The sequence below is a fragment of the Phalangium opilio genome, unplaced genomic scaffold, assembly GCF_054372755.1.
Source record: "Phalangium opilio isolate 3A_F unplaced genomic scaffold, DU_Popi_V2 ptg000002l_1, whole genome shotgun sequence".
Taxonomy (NCBI): domain Eukaryota; kingdom Metazoa; phylum Arthropoda; class Arachnida; order Opiliones; family Phalangiidae; genus Phalangium; species Phalangium opilio.
Window position 1 is genome coordinate 2,172,090 of NW_028324144.1, and position 20,985 is coordinate 2,193,074.

Here is a 20,985-nt window from a genome sequence, read left to right on the forward strand (position 1 = left end):
TCCCGAGTATTCTAACACCATTTCTAGCGTCCCACCGACCCTAAACCGTTCCACAGTTAGCGCGCCTATTTCTCTCGGATTTCGCACGCTCCCAACTTCATCCTTGGGGTGAGAGGAAAAACAAGTACATCTCCTAATTACAAAGTACTTACAAGTAGGCAGACAGGCTGAAATGTATAATTCTGCCCAAGAAATGAGAGCGTAAAGAAATGGAAGAAAAAAAACAGAGCGATAGAAAAAAAGTTGTCGAAAAACAAACGAAAATAAATTAAAAAAAAAACGGCAAAAATACGCAATTATTTAAAATTTGCACACACGACAAAAAAGGGCAACACCTAATAAATATTTATATTATTTTTTTCTACACATACCATGTTGTTTTTTTGTAAATATTAGTTTTACAAGATTACTAAATATACAAAATAAATAAATAAATAAATAAAAAATATGATGGTATTTTTTTAATTTACCCCTAAATTAAAAATAAATTGAGTATAAAAATGTTTATTTTGTTATTAAAAACAAAATACAGATCTTTTTTAATTGTCCCTGTTCCAGCTATAGCACGAATTATTTCTTAATTGATTTTATTTATTTTTTATTTTTTAGGTTTTTTTTTTTGAGCTTAACATTATTTTATTTATTTTTTTTTACATATTTTTCTTATTTATAATTTCCTCATTTCGATTCGAGAATAATAATTAAAAAAAATTAAAATAATAATTAAAGCCGTAAAGCGTCAGCCGTAATTAATAATTAATTAACTTAATTAAATTGAAAATAATAATAATAATAATTAGATTTAGGCTTAGGCGCGGAAATCAAATCAAATTAAATTAAATTAAAAATAAATAAAAAAAATTGCTTTAAAACAAACAATCTTTAATAAATCTTTCTCTGTCGAAATTCATCCCTCAATAATTAATTAAAAGAAGAAAAAAATGAGAAGAGAAAAATAGCAGATCTAATTAATACTTAAAATAAAAATTAATCAACCAAGTCTTGATTAAATATTAAAATAATTATGAAAAAAAGAAAAAAAAAAGGAGATGTTTATTTTTATACCTCATTATTATTTCAGAAAAACCAAAAATAATATTTTTTGAAATTGTTTAAAAATCTATTTAAAAATCCCCGCATTACCTATTTTTACATATTGCCGTTAATTCTATATAAAAAGGGATTCGGAATAGAGAGTTTAAGCTAATTATTTCAGTAATGATTTGTTAATTATGCCGTAACTTCTCAAAAGTAAAGAAAAATGTCCCGACATCAGGTACAGCCATTCGTAAGAGCCGAACATCAGGTAAAGTCACTCCTAAGTCCCTGACATCAGAAATAAATTAACAAGAAATAACTTTGCTTAAACTCTCTATCCGTTTTTTGAAATTTGTTCTATAAACAACATCTATATAGATGAAAATCGGCTATAAATTATTTTAGCCAATTACGAAAAACCAACCTTATTAATTAATTAATTAATTAAATTTAAAAAAAAATGGACTAATAATTAAACTTAAAATTAAAAATATTTTAGCGTCTAATTAAGTCATTATTTTGCAATTGCAATTGCTAAAATAGATCCGGACTAAAATAAAAATTACTCCAAAAATTGTGTGCAAAAGCGTGAGTGAAAACTAAATTTTAAATTTTAACGAAAAGTGCAAAATCACATTTTTGGCACTGCATTATTTTTTTAAAAAAAAAAATTAAAATAAAAATATTAATTCAATTTTCTTTAATTAATTAAACCTCAATTAAAAGGCTTAATTAATTAAATAATCAATTAAAAAAGAAGTTGATGAGGGTATGTATGTATGTATGTACTTGATTACTTATTTATTTTAATTAAAAAAGCAACTAAAACAAAGCGATTACGAAAGGAAAAAAAAAATTAATTAAATTCGCTTTTCGTTCGTTGATTTTTAACGAATTATGAAATTACGCGTTGATTGATTAAAAAAAAACTGATTTAAAATAACAGACCAATTGTATGAAAGTATAGTAAAAGATAGGCCAATGAAACGAAATAAGAGGAAGTGAAGGACACGGAAAAGGAAGAGGAAGTGGGAGGAGACGGGGGTGTGGTTTTTTGCTCTTTGCTTTTTTTGCAGCAGCAATTTAAGTAAAAGGTGTCAAAGAATAACTAGCTTATCATCGTCAAGCGAGATTGAAGATTGATTTCCTACCTGCCAACCTTTTGGCAGAGGGTCGTGCCTAATCCGTAACGTCATCTCATACGTTGGCGCCAATAATGACAAAACCGCGTCCTGATGAGTCGCTTTACTGATGTCCTCCCCGTTTACCTGATATTTGGGGGAAGAGAAAAGGTGACGACGTTTCCTAGATCTAATACCTGATTTCAGGGACTGATTTCCTGACTGTTTTGAGTCAGAAGTCGTACTTTTAACTGACTTCTTTTTATTCCCATTTCGGCCAATATTTATTTATTTATTATTTTTTTCTTAAAAACAATGCTTTTTCTATGGGACTCTAAGCCTAAAATCGGTAATTTTTTTCTATAAAATTCTTATTTAGAAGGGGCCTACTGGCCTTCTAGAATTCTAGGTTTTCCTTGACCCGTGGCAACCCCGCAGGGTAAACTTTGGGTTAATCTACTTCTGAAAGTTACCGCCCACATCAAAAAGTCCCTACCTCCTACAGATTTGACGGGTAGATAAGAATGACCGTACCCTGCCGGGCCTGACCCCCCATTGCGTGTAAATAGACCGAACCTAAGCCTAATGCACTAAGACTTTCTCGGTAATGCACTATAGAAGTCAGTCAGTCAGTGTTAGAGAGAGTATAGTTTAATACAGAAAAAACTGTTTATCTATTTGAAGATTCGACCCTTCTAAGATTGTATACTAGGCCTACGAGGAATGCATACAGCTACTAGGAATCATTGTGTAGGTGAAATCCATTTTCACTCAACGTATCTATGTAGGCGGATTTTGAGGGAAGAGCTAGTTAGACTAATCATTATGTATGACCTTGAATTTTACCTGGAGAATAAAGATCTATCTCGCTGCGCGTTGCACTTTGCGCACGCGCCTAAGAACTCACGTTGCTAACAACCAATGAAACAACAGTTAGATCAAAGACGCCATCAGAATTATTAATAGGCGTGACGGATAGTAAGTTCTCAACCCCGCCCACAAAACCAAGCATAGAAATTAACATGGGACACAATTATTCCTATTAGTTATATGTATTCCTGATATTGTCTATACCGAGACGAAAAGGGGTCGCCCACTTTCCATAAATAAATAAATCAATAACTGAGGCAGACTTACCATTAAGAGTCTATCACCGACTTTCAATTTTCCCGTATTAGCGGCGGCTCCATCAGGTACGATCTTCGAAATAAAAATTCCCGGTTCATCGCCACCAAAGGGGTGACACGAATGATTTGAACCTCCGATTATACTAAGGCCAAGAGGACCGCCCGCTTTGATTAAGGATATGTCCTAACAAAAGAGAAATGACATCCAAGAGACGCGTCATAAAAAACATCGGGATGGCCTAAATATTCGCGAACAGTAAGAACTCTAATAGCATTAAAAAAAAGGGTTAAATTTTTGGAAATGGCGACTACACGGAATTTTTAATATTAATGTAGATTTATAGCTTTAAATTAGTTTAATCGAAGTTAAGTACTTAAGTTATTTTTTTAATTAATCAATTATTTGAAACCCGAATCGTTTTCGACCCAATTCGCACCCCCCCCCCCCCAAATAAAAAAAAATGGTTCCGACTTACCTCTTCAAATGGCGACGTTACGGAATGGGCATTTTGGGTGACACGCGTGGTGGTCGTTTCGGTGAAGGTACTTTTCGTCAGGGACTCGGTGACCTTACCCAAATTTTTAGGGGCGGGTGGAAGATTGGCTCCTAAAGGCACGTAAGATTCCGGTTGCTGAATCGTAACAGTCACTAAGGGTCCTTTCCTCAAGGAATTGGGGGTCAAAGCGCCACCTCCTCCGCCAATACCATTGCCACTACTCTGAAGCGCGTTATTGCCGACAGTCTGCAACGCGGTACTTTGTTGTTGCTGCTGCTGAGGTTGATGATAAACACTAGACGTTGGTGTCGGAGCTTGTTTAAAAGTCGAAAACGTCGTCGGATGCGAGTAAGACACGTTAGTGTTATTGGCTACTCCGTTGGTCATATTGGCACCACCAGCACCCGCGTTCGTGGACGGTGTTTGACTGTAAGTCACCGTTGTCGTCGTCGAAGCCAGTGTCACCGCGGTGAAGGGTTCGTTCCTTAACCCGGGCAATTTGGTGTAGATCGAGTACATTGGTTTATCCGTAGTGGAATAGGTAATGTTACTCGTCACCAAACTGGCTGCCGTGGTCGTGGGGGTGGTGATATCCGGCCTGCGGTAGCTACCCAAATAAGATGGCCTATTGGCCATGTACGAACCCGAACTGTATATCCCGCTATACGGTCGCGGTAATCCGAATAATTTCGGTGATTTCTCGCCGAGTTTTGGAGCGTTCGGGTCATAAGGTACGACCTGTTTGGTTGGACCATAACACCGCATTGCATTAAACTTTAAGTTGGTTGGTAGGGGGATTAATAAAGGCGCGTTCACATTGCTGAAAGGGGGCCCTCCCCTCTCGATGACCCTCCCAATCATTTGTTTACGTCAGAAACGGTCAGATAATAGGCCTCAATTGGGTTTTGTTTATGGTAAGGCTTGCGGTAAGGTTTTCAAAAAAATGGTTGCTGCGCATAGCTTAAGAGTGACGTAAATGTGACGCCTGCTGTACAAGGTAACCCACTTTTCTCAGAAAAAATTGCGCATTGTGAACCAACCCTTAAGTATAATAACAGCAACGACAACAGAACATTTAATAAAAAATCGTATAATCTTACCTGTTCTCTTTGTACAACCAGCCTGACGTATCTCTCTAAACCCGTAAGCATCGATATAACTTGATCATGTCGGGCTCCTTCGACATCGACTCCATTAATAGACAAAATTTGATCTCCAACTCGTAATTTCCCATCGCGATCCGCGGACCCACCATCGGCTATCCTAGATATGTAAACCCCCTCACTACCATCCTTAAACGGTGTCCCATCTCGACCACCCGCTATACTAAAGCCTAAACCATTCTGGTCCCTAATTAACGTAGAGTACAGAATCTACAACCGAAAACAAACAGAAAAAGGTCCGACTCTGTCAAAAGATTGACCTTTTAACCTCAAAACAGAACAGTCACTTACCTCTAGCCTTTTTTCGTACTGCGGCGTTTCCGCTTCAACCTTGGCGTTGATACCATCGGGTATCGTTAAGTTGGGAGGCACTGTCTTTGAAACGTGATTCTCTTGAATGATCACCTTTTCTCTCGAGTTGTTATTGGTAGTCGAAACAGGCGCAGGTGTCGACGCGACAGGCGCTGGTTCAACGTGTTTGACAACATTTTCCACCTTCTTAGGTTCGGTAATTGTTTTCTGGACCACTTTAGGCGGTGGTGGAGTGGCGCTAGACGTCGAAGACGTTGCAGCCTTAGTCTCCAATTTCGCCGGCGTTTCAGCTCGGGAATTAACCGAGGCAATATCCTTAATGTTGAAGATTAAACTTAATCTTCTATTAAATTAAGATTAAACGGTGAAACATACAGCGTTTCTAGAAGTTGGACGAGGCACTTCTCTCACTATGACCAAAGACAACTTATTACCAGCCGCTTTAAGGGTATTAACAGCTTGGTAATGATCAACTTCGGCAACATCCGAATCATTAACGGAAACAATCTTATCTCCTATTCTTAATCCGGCTAAATCAGCGGGTCCTCCTTCGGTAATTCGGGATATGAAGATCCCTTCGTCACTTCCTTTGTAAGGAGTTGACCCTTTACCACCGGCGATACTTAAACCGAGACCAGTCGTCTTTCGTTCCAGGACAATCTCGTGTCTCTCTTCCATCATGTCCACGAGATTGGAACTCGAACCTCCACCTAAATTTATATTAAACCACGCTAGAACCAACGAATGAGGGGGGACGACTGGCGTATCAATACTAGTCATACGCCAGTACGCATGGGCAAACCGAAAATTTATGTTGCATTTACCAGCACCGGATTGGCACTACGAAATACCTAACGCCTCAAAATTCAAATGAACAACCGAATTGGCTATGTTCGTCGAAAAAACGATCCGTGACGCGAAAAAACGATCCGTGACGCGAAAAAACTATCCGTGACGCGAAAAAACTATCCGTGACGCGAAAAAACTATCCGTGACGCGAAAAAACTATCCGTGACGCGAAAAAACTATCCGTGACGCGAAAAAACTATCCGTGACGCGAAAAAACTATCCGTGACGCGAAAAAACTATCCGTGACGCGAAAAAACTATCCGTGACGCGAAAAAACTATCCGTGACGCGAAAAAACTATCCGTGACGCGAAAAAACTATCCGTGACGCGAAAAAACTATCCGTGACGCGAAAAAACTATCCGTGACGCGAAAAAACTATCCGTGACGCGAAAAAACTATCCGTGACGCGAAAAAACTATCCGTGACGCGAAAAAACTATCCGTGACGCGAAAAAACTATCCGTGACGCGAAAAAACTATCCGTGACGCGAAAAAACTATCCGTGACGCGAAAAAACTATCCGTGACGCGAAAAAACTATCCGTGACGCGAAAAAACTATCCGTGACGCGAAAAAACTATCCGTGACGCGAAAAAACTATCCGTGACGCGAAAAAACTATCCGTGACGCGAAAAAACTATCCGTGACGCGAAAAAACTATCCGTGACGCGAAAAAACTATCCGTGACGCGAAAAAACTATCCGTGACGCGAAAAAACTATCCGTGACGCGAAAAAACTATCCGTGACGCGAAAAAACGACCCATGACGCGAAAAAACGATCCATGACGCGAAAAAACGATCCATGACGCGAAAAACTACCCGTGACACGATATTAAAGAACTTACCACTTATGGGGACCGAAGTATGTTCAGAATCAACGGATCGATGCAACGACGAGTTGGATCTCGGTGGAGATGGCGGAGGCGGTGGTAGAACCTCGTCATCTTTCTTAAAAGCTTGCGCTAAAATGTTAGCAACCTACCAAAGAATTTGGAATAATTTTTGTAGTTCTACTTCTAATCTACTACAACAGCTAAAAATATAATCTAGAACAGAAAAACGCGATAAGATAAAACAATTAGAAACGAGAGTAAGTCGCACCTTCTCTTGGGCCTCTTTGGAATTAACCAAATGGACACGTTTATTCTTTAAGTGGTGCGGCGTGTCTCTCCTGTGCAACCGATTGTGCTTTTCCGGTTGGTCATCTTCTTCCTCGACTTCATTTTCATCTTCGGTTGACACGAAGCCAACGTGTTTTTCACTTGACTATAAAGGAAGGGGTTTCGACTTCAACTTACTTGGGTTGTGATCATAATTTGCTGCCAACTTATCTACTCTTAATATTTAGCCCGGCTATTTACTTCATATTATTTACGTCTAATATTAACGTCCCATTATTTATAGATAAATACTTCGAATAATAAACTTTTAGTACCGTTATCCGCGTCGCGGTAGGTGTTGGCACAAGTTTAATAAAGTCAGGGAGACAATATATTGGGGAGTCGGTACAACACGCGTATAATTTTGGGTAATCCTAAAGTGCTGCCACCTAGCGCCAACTAAAAATAAAGCTAGTCCTTGGACCATTCTTTTAAATTCAATAAGTGTGGGTTGCTGGTCCTCGGACCCAGTTTTTTAATTGAAAATATAGTAAAACTAAAGGGGGGACCAGTACTAAGGACCAGTTTACTATTTAGGACGCTAGGGAGGGTTACTGGCTCTCGGGACCAGTTTATTAATCGCAAATCTATAGTAAAACAAAAGGGGGACTAGTAAGAAGGACCAATTTATTATTGTGGACGATAAGGAGGATAACTGGTCCCAAGGACTAGCTAAAAAAATATTTATATTTCATAGACCGCCGTACGACCCTACCAAAACGACGAGCATGTTAACAGGGCTTCGTTTACGGAAATGGGGGTACAGAGGGTTATGGAGATTTCTACTCCATCTCACGTCTTTCCTCCGAGGGCCACCCACGCTTTTACGGCCGAAAAATGTTTTCTGCTCCCCTCTAGAATCTCCCTGATACGTTCAAGTACTTTTACACACATTTCTTTTTCATTTTTAAATTAATTTACGACTCCCCCAATAATAGAGATAAATATAGACTCTTTCTCAACATTTCGACAATGTAAAACCACGGGGGACTCTCTCCTCAAAGTCTCTTTTTCCTTTGTGGCTTTTGAACACGTATCAACCCGGCGACACTCGAGAAAATAACCGATTGAACAAGAGATAAAGAAAGGGGTTTCCAAAAGAAGTAAACTAATCCGAAGTGCTTAAATAACGGCATCCAACAAAATAGTTCAAGGCAAACTAAGTATGAACCACAAATGCCGATGGGTTCTACCATAAGTTAATAAGATATGTTCCTTCCATAAGTATGACACTACGTAATGCTACTGAGAGACTTACAGCTCGAGCTAGTTCTAGCAGAACGACGGAAGTGAGAATTGAAGTCCTACACTCGGTGCAGTTAATTTTGTAGCTAGGACTTCCATCTAGGTCCTATTTAATCTGCATTACTAAGCCCCCTGACAGCACCCTCCCACCAGGCGTATGTCGCTTTACCCTGAATCTATGACCTACCTCACTCACTTCAAAATTACAAGCTCCAGTTTCTAAGGTACCAGACATTACAAACTTATGGGAGGAACATATCTCATAAACTTATGGTTCTACGCTACCTGAAAACCGTCTAGGCCTTGTACCTTCGTGTTAATTTACTTTCGAGATTCAATTTACAACCATAAATAATCCTTTGACTGGGTAAGTGTGACTGTGAAAACCATATAAATCCCTTTTCTTCTTTGACTTTTGAGTACCGTAATAAATAACCCTTTAGAAGAAAATCCGACCCCAATAAAACGGCCTTCCAAAGCGATACATTCCAACAAAGTCCAACCCACCGCGGAAAAAAGAAAATACACCCAAAATAGGTTTAAGTAGTCAGTCACTTACCTTCGATACTTGTTCGACAGAACTGGCGTCATTGTCATCATCCTCGTCTTCAGAAGATGAAGAAGATTCGGAGGACGATGAAGACGTATCCTTCTCACTAATTTGTTCCATCTGGGCGGCGGCCCCGCCTTCATCCTGACTGTCCCTACTAACGTCCATAGAAGATCCATCGGTTCCCGTCGTGGCTTCTTCACCTTTACTGCCCACGGATGTTGAGGAATCTCTTTTCGAACGCGCTTTGGCAACAGCGGCTTCGTCCTCCGAGACGCTACTCCGGCCACCATCGTGCGATGTCCTCTTACCACCACCAGCAGCAACAGTACCGTCTGCAGTATCGTTACCCTGACTCTGACCTTGACCTTGACCTTTAGGGTGTTCCGATGTCTCGGACGATGAGGAACTCGTGGAAGTGGTACTTGTTCTCTGTGGTCTGAAACTTTCAGCCACGCCGTTCTCCTTCTAGTTGGAAAGATGGGGTTTGAAATGGATGGGGTTGGTGGTATGGTTTTGGGGGGAAAATGATTTTTAGAATATATAATCTATGTACTTGTGGACAAGCTAGGAAGAAGGTGATTAATTAATTAGGGGAGGATGGCGGGCGACTTACAACGTGTTCCTCATCGTGTCCCACGACATGTCCGTCGATATTTTTGCCTTTTTGGTTGAAGAGTTTCTGGTGCCTCGCTTTTAAGTCCTTTGGATGTGGCGTATCGTGTCGAACGAACTGCGCCTTTAATTAAATATTAAAATAACATCTTAAATTTAATAAACATTACTTTTCAGGTGCCATTTCGTAGTTATTCCTTCGTTAAACTGCGTATTTTATATTATTTTCGAATGGAACGCGTTACTAGCTTCGAATTAAGACCAACTAGATCAAAATCGGTCAGCAAACAATAAAGTTATTTGGTCTGAACTCGTAAGACCAAGGTGTGACTTGTTAAAATATTTTTTTTTCAAGCGCGATTTCGCTACTATACTTCGTTTAAACGAACTATATAAAATTATTTCCAAATAGAGGGGAATATTCCCTTCATATTAAGACCAACTAGACCAAAATCGGTCCATAAACAACAAAGTTATTTGAACTCATCTCATAAAATTCAAAATTATTAATTTTTTTTTAAATAAAAATTGTAGATCTTTTTGGGGCGATTTCAAGGTTATACTATCTGAAAACGGACTATATAACACTATCATCAAATGGAAGGTATTATTCCACTCAAATTAAGACCAACCAGGTCAAAATCGGTCCATAAACAACCAAGTTATTTGGACTCATCTCAAAAAACTCAAAATTAAATTCACTAAGGTAAAAACCATAGACCTATCTTTATGGTGCGATTTCAACGTTAACACTATTTTAAACGAACAATATAACACTATCATCAAATGGACGGCATTATTCCACTCAAATTAAGACCAACTAGTGCAAAATTGGTCCATAAACAACAAAGTTATTTGATATACTCCAAAAACACTCAAAGACAAAATCACCAGAGAACAAAAAATTCAAAAAAAAAACGAACAAAATTCTTACTTTTCGGCGTTCCTTCAAAACCGTAGTTATGTCTAAATTAAACCTAACCTCCATTATAATATTTATTTAAAAATTAAACACAAATAATAAAACCCCTTAAAATTAACGAACGAACTTAACTATAACCCGCTCTAGTCAACTTGAACAAACAGAATCGAATAAAACGAAACAACCGAAGTTCAAAAAGCTAAAATAAAATAAAATAGGGCAAGAGCTGCCTTTAAATCAACTAAACTCTTTGTATTTCTAACCGGGACTCAAAAGGCTGAGGCTCAACTCGAAATGAAGGGATTTGTTCAATTAAAGAATGAAATGACACAACAGTTAAATGAAAAAAAAAGAAAGCCTCTTCTCAACCAATGAGAAGTTAGGGTTGATAAACAAATGAGAACAATTAGCAATTACGTCAAATAAGGGGTTTTTGCGAGAATTGCGACTTACGCCAGTAATTTTTAAACGCAGACGCGGGGCATGCAAATAAATAAATTAAATAAAACCATTTCAGCTTCAATCAACGAATAAATCTTTCGTATAATTAATTAGTTACGTAATAAATAAAATGAAAACGTCAAAATGTTTTTAAAACGTTTCAGTTAAGTCATTTTAAACTGAATGGAAAATTACAATAAAAACACTTCACACCAGATTCAGAATTATTGACTTCTAAAGCAACCCGTAGCTGCCCTATATTTTTTTTACTTATTTTTAAGTGTGAATTTATTTAAAAACACTTCATACTCCCTTTAAAGGACAACCACGATCTTAATTTTTCTTTTTCCCAAATTAAAAAAAAAAGCGGGAATTGTGTTAAGGGATCGAGTACACTTTGGGAATATTTCAAATTATGGACTTCTAAAGTTCTACTTCTTACTTAAGGGGGCGAGTGAAAGTTTTAAATTTATGAAGTAAACTTACTTGGCAACTCTTTACCTCCCTTTAAAGTATAACTGACACTACAATTTGTTATAAATTGTTTAAAGGGATCTCATAAATACCATCATACTTCCAACTTATGGACTTCTAAAACAACCACGACCCCATTTTTTTTATTCTTATTTGTTAAAGGGAGAATGAAAGGTTCCAATTCAATAAAATCAACTTGAACAAAATCTTTCACTCTCCCTTTTAAAAATAACTACGAGAGGTCAGTCACTTAACATAATCGGTGTGCACGGCTAGACTAAAAGGATTACGCGACAGCCTGGCTTTGACAGTGCTAAACTAATTACGCGTAATCCTAATACATTAACTTAACTATATGAATGGTTAGCCCCTCGGATAACTACCACCAGAATTATTAAAAATCCCCTCTTAAAAATACCGGAAAATAGTGACACTTTCACTTATACCTAATTATGGACTTCTGACGATAAAAATCAAGGGAAGATGAAGTGAAAAATAATAAAACGGAATTTCTTACCGAATCCTTGTCCTCTTTATCTTCTTCGCTATCTTCAGCGAATTTAACAGCGGAAACTCTTTCAGCGGCTTTATGGTCCCAGCTCAGTCGGCTATCTTGATCTACGCTGTCCCGCAGCAAATTTTCTGAGGAGGACCATTTAACTAAATATTTAAATACCGAAAAAAAAAGAAGGAAAAAAAAAAAACCGGAACCACCAACGGAAAAAACAAGAAAAAAAGGACAACATCGATCTTATAAAAATTTACACCAATTAAAAGCTCTTAAATTAATTAAAATTAAGAAAGAAAGAAAAACAAAACCACCCACACACACAGTAAGAATTTAGCGCGAAAATATTAATTATTTTTACTGTAATTCTTACTCCTATGAATTATTTTTTTATGATGGAGTTAGAAATACAATAAAAATAATGTTTGTTTTTTGCGTTTCAACCTCAAATAAAAAACTGTAAAAGTTGTTTGTAAACAAATGCGTGTTATACTCTCTTCAGACGGGACTTGGATTAAATTAATTCTAAACTTAATTAAATTAAACATAAACTAAGTTAAAGTTTTGTGCTTTAAATTATAATAATCGCGATTAAAGGGAGTATAAAGATATTTATAAGAAAATATTCTCAACAAAATTTTGTTTATCGGGGTCAGGGTTCATACAACTTTTGGGGGGAAAAAAACTACTTTCATGCAATTTCCAGGGTTTTTCCTGGTATTTCCTCCATATATTTCCATGACATTTTCAGGTTATATCCCGGACGTTCCCCCATAAATTTTCCCTGACACTTAGATAGTTTTCCCTAATAAATTTCCCAAGAATTTTCAGGGTATTTTCCCACATATATTTCTCTGAAATTTCCAGGACTTTTCCCCATATGTTTCCCTGAAATTTTAGCCCACAATTTATTTCCCCTAACATTCCCAGAATTGTATGAACCCTGTCGCTGTTATCAATTCTCTCTTTAATTAAACCATCCCGTCTGAAGATGTCTTTAATATTCCTACACCATAAGCATATATAACTTAAATAAAATTTTGTAAGCTTTTTATATTTCAGACAAAGGTTAAAGGTTAAATGGAGGATGTAGGGGAAGGAGAAAACAGATTTATTCACCACAACAACAACAACAACAACAACAACAACAAAACACGAAATATTTAATAATTCACACACACAAAGAGACAATGAAAGAGATAGAGAAAGAAAGATAGAGAGAAAGAAAGAAAAAACAGGAAACCAGATATTAAACTATGAGGAAACTTCTAACTACAACTACAACTACTAAATAAGTCTACAAGTTTAAATAAATAAAACCAACACTACAATATCAAAAATAATATAAAAGTAGTATCGCATCACTTACCCATACTTTCAGGGTGATACTCTAATTGCGGAAGCAAAAAGCAAGTCAAAACCTTCATCCCCGTTCTCGGATCTACGTCAGTTTGAAATTTCAGCATCGGTTGAGACTAAAATGCAATTAGTAAAATCCCAATTTTTTAAATTAATTGCGAACATTTCACGCTACATTTTAAATTTAAATTATTGCCAAAAACCGCACTCCCAATTTTTTAAATAAATTCCGAACATTGCACGCTCTATTTTAAATTATTGCCAAAAAACGCAATCCCAATTTTTTAAATAAATTCCGAACATTGCACGCTCTATTTTAAATTTTTGCCAAAAAAACGCAATCCCAATTTTTTAAATAAATTACGAACATTTCACGCTACATTTTTTAATTATTGCCAAAAACCGCAATCCCAATAAACTAGAAAACATTTCATTAAACTATTGCCACAATTTACCTGATTTTCCGCCAACCACAAGGCTTTCAAGTTAAGACCGGTAATAGTGATCGGTAAAAATTGCAATCGATTGCCGGAAACGTCCATGACGTGCAATTCCTTCAATTTGCCCATTTCAATCGGCAAGTACGAAACTCGGTTATCTCTCAGGGATAAGACACCCAGTCTGACTAAATTGCCGATTTGCGGGGGCAATTCCGTTAAAGAATTGCGATCTACGTTCAAATTTGTTAATTTAACTAAATTGCCAATAGAGTCTGGTAATTCGGTTAAGTTATTCTCCGTTAGAATTAATTCTTGTAAGCTAACGCAATTGCCGATTGCCGGAGTTAAGGTTAATAATCGATTTTGATCAACCTAAAGTATGAATTAAAAATATTTTTGCGTTAATCTTAATTAACGGTCGATAACTAATTAAATTAAAAACGTACTTTGAAAATGGTCAACTTTTTCAAATTTCCTATTCCTTCAGGTAAACTTTCGACCGAATTTTGCGATAAATGCAAGTCAGTTAAACTCTCTAAACCGGCAATTTCTTCCGGCAAATATTCGACTCTATTCTCGCTTATATCGAGACACATAAGTTTTTTACAATTTCCAACTTCCTGTCATTTAAAAAAGTATTGACGTATTTTAAATTTATTTATAATTTTTTAAAATTTATTTATTTATTTATTTATTTATTACTATTTATAATAATTTTAAATTTATTTATTATTATTATTTATTTTTTTTAAATTTGTTATTATTTATTTTTAAATTTTTTATTGATTATTTATTTATTTTTTTTTAAATTATAAAAAACAAGGGTTAAAATTTAAACAAAAGTTTGTTTAATAATGTAGGCTAGGGATAAAAGTCTGGTTGGTTTGTTGGAGACATTATATAAATATTGTATCAAAAGGATAAAGATAAACAGACACAGGGATCGTACTGGAAGATGAGGAGGAGAAAGAAGAGTGGAAGAGGAGAGGAGAGGAGAGGAGAAACTAGAACTGTTATTTTTAGAAAATGTAAATTTATTTACTTACTCTGGGCAAAGTGGTGAGTTCGTTGCAATCTAACCATAGTTCTTGTAAACTCGAAAGTTGCCCTACCAAAGGTGGCTGCAATAAAAACCAAACAAATTGCTCCCATTTTTCAAAATTAAATACAGAGTGTTGCCAAAAAGGGATGGTAATTAATTATAGGACCAAAGTACAGCAGTGGAATGGTTCAATGGGAAATCAATTTGAGTAGAAATGTTCTGTACTTCTATGAGCTATTTTGCCACAAAACACACCCCCAAACAAGTTATGATCATTGGAGGGTGGTTTTATGGATGACCCCGTAAATTTAACATAAGAAACTAAAAGGCAATCCTAATTTAATTAAGGGGTCATCCATAAAAGACTACAATCATGACTTGGCAAAATAGGTCATTTTAGACTCAAAATGGATTTCCCATAAATCCATCCCAGTGTACTTCAGTACAATAATTAGCCTTAATGGAACACCCTGTATTTGATTTTTTTAAACTAAAGGGAAGGTAAAACGCAAAAAAAAAGAAAAATTAGAAACTAACCAATTCTTCAATTTCGTTACTTCCCAAATCTAATCTTTCCAATTTAACTAAAAAGGCAAATGACGGAGGTAGAGTTTTAAGCAAATTCTCTCGAAGTTCCACTGATTGTAAATTGCTTAAGCTAAGTAATAAATAATTAAGAAAATTACTAATTAAAGATCATGTTCAACTCTTTTGGTCAAAGGTCAATATATATATTAAATAGGTAATTTTTTTTTTTTTCAATATTTAAATTTTAGTAATTGATTAGGTAATTTAATTACCTTCCGAAATCAGGCGGTAATTGCGTTAGAGAGACGTCATTCAAACCTAAAACCGTCAAGTTACGGAGTTGTACAAACCCGGGGGGAAGCCTGTAATTAAATTAATTAATTGGGTTATACCGCGAATTTTAATTGCAGAGTCAGAATTAAAGTTGAGAAAGTGGCTTTTAATTAACTATTAATTAAGTACGCAATTTAATTTTAATTTTAATTTAATTAAATTTACTTTGCCAAAGGATTGCTGCTAAAATCAGCAATTTGGAGGGATTTAAGGAATTTGATATTTTCGGGTATGTCTGGAATATCTGCAATAAATAAATAAAAAAAAAAGAATAGATGAATAAATGAGACTTGGAATTTTTCTTAATTATCTATCTGCCAATCTTTTTAATTAATATCAGTCGGTAAACAAGTTAGATTAAAAAAAATCAATAAAACCAATTCAGGGATCACAGCCAAGAAATTTATATTCCTAATAAGATAGCTAATATAAATTCCAAAGATCTCTAGGCAACGATATATTTTCTTCGTCAATCATTTTCTAGGATTCGTAACAATCCCAAACCCATAAACAACAATTTATCGGTCACATTTTCATGAAAAATGTTTTAATCAATGTGGATAAATGTTTTGGGTCAACAACCCGTTTAACTACATCTCAAGATCAAAATCAAACCGGTAAGAAGTAAAATGGGGGGGGGGGGACAAAAGGCCTTGAAAGAAAAGAAATGAAAAAAGAAAAGAAAAACAAGATGGCTCAAGGGCTAATCCATCACACTGCTTGTCTACTTTCAACTAACCAAAATTTTAACGCAATTAATTTTCAAGTAGTTCAACTACTAGTATTTTAATATATTTACATTTGAAGTATTGTTACTTTTACTTCCGAATACAGACCAGGAATATTTTTGGTCTGTGCTTAGAGCTATATACTTCTGAAGGTGAACAACTACTTAGAGCTGTTTACTTCTGAAAGTTGAACTACTTTTAATTAAAAAGTTATTTAGTTCCGCATTATGACACTCTTAAGGACTTCTACAGATCCCGCAAATTCATGTCAAAGTAACGTAAAAACAAAATCTACAACAACAACAACTACTACTACTACAACGCCAAGGTTGAACCTATTATCCCCAAGTAAGATAAATGCACGACGGTTCTAAAAACTATTATACCGGCTTTGGTTTGTTAGCGATATCGCTAGCAATCAAGGTAGAGAAAACACTAGATAATATAGTTTCGGTTTCCAAAACAACTCGGGGCCATTGTATTACTCGTAAACCCTAACTATCTATCCCCTACCTAGAAAGATTTCCGGCGTTCTATTTTAAACGAGTTGAGAAGGTTCGGTCGGGGGGTCGAGGAAGCGCGGGACTGATTAAAAGTTACGCTTTGGTGATTGTTAACAACCACACCCACCAATACGAGATACGTTAGAACATCCCCCCCCCTCAACGCTTCTTTTAATCCCAAACACGAGTCCACAACACCGAAATAAGTTGATAGCGAAGTCCATCGAAGTTTCAGTCTTGGTGCCAGTGTTTTTTGGTATAGCTAACTTTGGTTTCAAATTAACAAACTGTTCCCCCATCAACTTGGAGAGATCGAAAAAGCAATCAGGAAATGGAAAACGTTCCAAAGTGCTAAGCCTAACGTTCAATATAGGGTATTAAAGGGTTAGTTGCACGTAAATAGATACTTAAACGTAATATCTCTCGCCACAATTGTCACATCGCGCGCAACTTTGTAAAAATCTCGCGTGCTAAATTTCATTTCATATGTAGCAGAGCGTGCCACGTGAATTTCGTTAACAAGAAGGCGGGGCGTTACGCGATTGGTCGGAGGTGCTAATGAAACCGAATTTAAGTCATTTGAATTTTAAAATCACTCTGAGGTAGGTATTTCCTTTATGTTTCCCTATGCAAATTGGTCTTATAATTAGAAGAATAGGTTAAAAAAATCCTAGAGTTTCTTTTCACCCTCCCATTAAGGAAAATTACACAGTTAAGACGTCACACCGTTGCTACAGTACAGATACTTTATTTTATAATTTGAGAAATAATAATTAAAACAAAAACCTTTCAAACATTTGGAGTCAATTACGTTGAGATAAAGATCTTTACAGTTTTCAAAAATTTTAATTAAATAAGATTTATTACTAACGTAGTTAACATAATTTTTCCTTCTAAATTAGAGTAAGGTTACCAAAGGTAGAAGAATGATTTAGGAAAAAAGTAATTTTTTCTCTCCTTAATCTCTAGAGTCTTCTGGGTAAAACCAATGAGATAGAATATATATATAAACCTAGAGTCACAACGTGAAATCTCGAGATCGACGATTCGCGATACACTTTTTGTCGAGCATGAATCTTTATCAAATACGGGTGGCGCCACCTATTAATCACTTGAAGAACTTTTTTATTACCGTCTGCTGTCAAAATAGTTTTTTAAACGTGTTAAATAAAATAAGCAAGTTAAATAATAAAAACTCTAGTCCTTTTTAATCTAATAAATAGATGAAATAAAAATCATAACGATGTTTCTGATTGAAAATAAGCGAGTAAAAGTTGTAATTAGTTCCGCTAGAGGCTCACAGGTGGCGCTGTCATGTTTTGATAAACTTGCTTGATAAAAAAAATGTGTATCGCGGTAAGCCGATTTGAATTGGAACTCTATCTATCTCATTGGGTAAAACGTGGGGATGGCTTTAGAAAATAAAGTTTGTTTAATTAATGCTGATTAAATCTAGACTTTAATTCAACCCACGCTTCGCACCGCGCATCAAAGGTCAAGTCCATTACTCAAACAATTTTGTAATTAAGAAAAGGAAAAGAAAAGAGTATCTTCTTTAATTAATCTTCATCCTTTAATTTTATGCCGAGATATTTCAAAACAAACACAAAAGGGGGAATCTAGAATTAAGCCGGTATAATTAAAAATTTTAAATTAAAAGTGTTGGTTGGTCACGTGGGAAATTTTAAATCCACGTGGAATTTTGAGACACAAAATAATTTAAAATATTTTTAAATATTTTGTAAATTAAAGAGAAGATGAAATGACGAGAAAAAATACTATCTTGATTAAATAAAATCAAGTTAAAGTGTTTGGCTCTATTTTATGACTGCCATTTGTCTAAGATGGCAACTAATAACTGATTCAAACCAAGTGTCTCCTACTAAAGCATTATTAGTGTTTTATTTAGTAAATTGTAAATTAAAGAGAAGATGAAATGACGAGGTAAAATACTATCTTGATTAAAAAAAATCAAGTTAAAGCGTTTGGCTCCATTTTATGAGTGCCATTTGTCCAAGATGGTAAGTAATAACTGATTCAAATCAAACGTCTACTACTTAGAGTTAGTTGTTTGCAAAGATGCAACTTCCTATAGATAAAGCGGTTCGGGATGCGCATTGATAAATTACATTTATTTCACCTTCTCTTTAAAAAAATAAAAATTCACGTAGCTATTCTAAAATATTAATTTTAAAGTTAGCGTTTCATCCCATGATGATAAAATTGTTAAATTCTTTCCATCTTTTGAAGATAAAGACGCCAAAGGGGATGAATCGACAGCAGAGGCGGCTGGAGATGATAACGGGAAGCTCAAGATGAAAATCCCTCCCATAAACAACCACACTCATCCTCGCAGCTTCTTCCAAGCTACTCTATAAATCTAAGCGAGCTTTTCCCCATACACCATCACAACCACCCACCTCTCCATTTCACAAAAACGTTAAAAATTGTCCCTAAGGGGGAAGTATGAAACGAAAATGAGCAAGCAAGCAAGCATTCCATCGTCAATATTAAAAAACACCATAACTTTGGCGAGCAAGTGATAAATATTAAACTTCAGAGAAGTGGCAAAAAACTATTTTATTTTTATTGAAGTTCGCTGATTCGTTTCCCAGGGAGTCTAATAATGCCAAAATTGTTTTTATTATTTGCTTAATATTATCATGAGTTCATAAGATATGTTCCGTTCCATAAGTTTGTTAATCTCTGGTAACTTAGAAATTGGAGCTTGTAATTTTGAAGTGAGTGAGGTAGGTCATAGATTCAGGGTAAAGCGAAGCCGCCTGGTGAGGCGCTGCTGTCAAATTTGGGCTTAGTAATGCAGACTAAATAGGACCTAATTAACCACCGAGTGTAGGACTTCAATTCTCGCTTCCGTCGTTCTCGAACTAGTTATCTCGAGCTGTAAGTCTCTCAGTAGCTTACGAAGTATAACTAGTGTCATACTTATGAAACAATCTTATAAACATTCTAAAAAAACATAATACTTCCATAAACTTTGTCATGATCACTGGCTCGCCTTGACCCGCCAAGATAAGTTATCTCCTGTTAGAGAGGTTGCTATGGAAGATTATTTTATGATCCGAAAAGGTATCCATCCTCTCCCTCTCTCTCTTTCTAGGTCTAACACCCTTCGTTCGCCAAGGAAAAATGATAGCTGCGGAGCATCGGGAGAGAAAAGGTTGGAGAGGAGGGAGGAAGCTCAAGATCAAAAATTGTTTCTCGCAAAAAACCGGAGGCTGGGAATTGGGTTAAAAAAAGGATAGAGCGAAAAATACTATAGCCAATAGCACAAATGCATAAGATATGTTCCATAGGTTTGTCACAAAGTGACGTAGGTCACAGATTCAAGGTAAAGCGACGCCTGTTGAGGCTTAGTAATGCAGACTAAATAGGACATAGATGGAAGTTCTGCAAAATTAATTAACCACAGAGTGTAGGCCTAGTCAATTCTCGCTTTCGTCGCTCTCCCTCGAAGTAGCTTTCGAGTTGTAAGTCTCTCAGTAGCATTACTAAGCATAGGTAATGTCATACTTATAGAAGGAACATATCACTTATGCTACTATAGTTAATCCCACATGGAAAAAGTCAAAAATATTTCGGAGGTTTCGTTGCTTTTTGCGTCAATTCTTCGAAAGAGACCTTTTCCTATTCTCAATCTTCTAGCTGCTGCTCTTGAGCTTCCCCCCTCTCTCCCCATCATCATCTCCATCCCTTTACCGGGGGGTTTCTAGGGAAAACTCGGTGGGATCTACGATTTCTCCAGACAGATGACGTCAATGTGACGCGCGCGGTAGAAAACGTTACGCCATTTATTACGTACAGTTTTGGAGGAGCCCTCAATTCGGTACCGACCGTGGAGGGGGGGTCAAACAATATCTTGCCAACAAATAAATATTGAATAAATAAATAAACAAACAAACAAACACGCACATCCGTTGGTAAGTTCTGAACCATAATTATTCTAAATTTACTCTTAAAATGCGTTTAGTTAGTAATTAATAAAGCTAAGAGTAAAGTTCGCAATCTA

At 36.0% G+C, this 20,985-nt stretch overlaps 1 protein-coding gene across 5 annotated transcripts in view; it reads right to left on the minus strand.

Annotated features, from left to right (window-relative positions):
• Positions 1 to 20,985, minus strand: part of LOC149718227 (protein lap4-like) — a 48,003-nt gene that overhangs the window by 9,395 nt on the left and 17,623 nt on the right. The window contains exons 3-20 of one of the 5 annotated variants that reach the window (XM_089834818.1): positions 15,890 to 15,968; positions 15,664 to 15,753; positions 15,401 to 15,521; positions 14,868 to 14,942; positions 14,268 to 14,441; positions 13,837 to 14,193; positions 13,398 to 13,497; positions 12,032 to 12,156; positions 9,679 to 9,801; positions 9,072 to 9,530; positions 7,209 to 7,373; positions 6,953 to 7,085; positions 5,634 to 5,968; positions 5,238 to 5,573; positions 4,884 to 5,156; positions 3,763 to 4,521; positions 3,297 to 3,470; positions 2,190 to 2,306 (exon numbers count right to left, since the gene is read on the minus strand). In XM_089834818.1, the coding sequence (XP_089690944.1) occupies positions 2,190 to 2,306; positions 3,297 to 3,470; positions 3,763 to 4,521; positions 4,884 to 5,156; positions 5,238 to 5,573; positions 5,634 to 5,968; positions 6,953 to 7,085; positions 7,209 to 7,373; positions 9,072 to 9,530; positions 9,679 to 9,801; positions 12,032 to 12,156; positions 13,398 to 13,497; positions 13,837 to 14,193; positions 14,268 to 14,441; positions 14,868 to 14,942; positions 15,401 to 15,521; positions 15,664 to 15,753; positions 15,890 to 15,968 (3,995 nt within the window). Of the gene's footprint in view, positions 1 to 2,189; positions 2,307 to 3,296; positions 3,471 to 3,762; positions 4,522 to 4,883; positions 5,157 to 5,237; positions 5,574 to 5,633; positions 5,969 to 6,952; positions 7,086 to 7,208; positions 7,374 to 9,071; positions 9,531 to 9,678; positions 9,802 to 12,031; positions 12,175 to 13,391; positions 13,498 to 13,836; positions 14,194 to 14,267; positions 14,442 to 14,867; positions 14,943 to 15,400; positions 15,522 to 15,663; positions 15,754 to 15,889; positions 15,969 to 20,985 lie in introns of all 5 variants that reach the window. The other 4 variants (XM_089834754.1, XM_089834762.1, XM_089834747.1 and 1 more) reach the window with 4 other exon arrangements.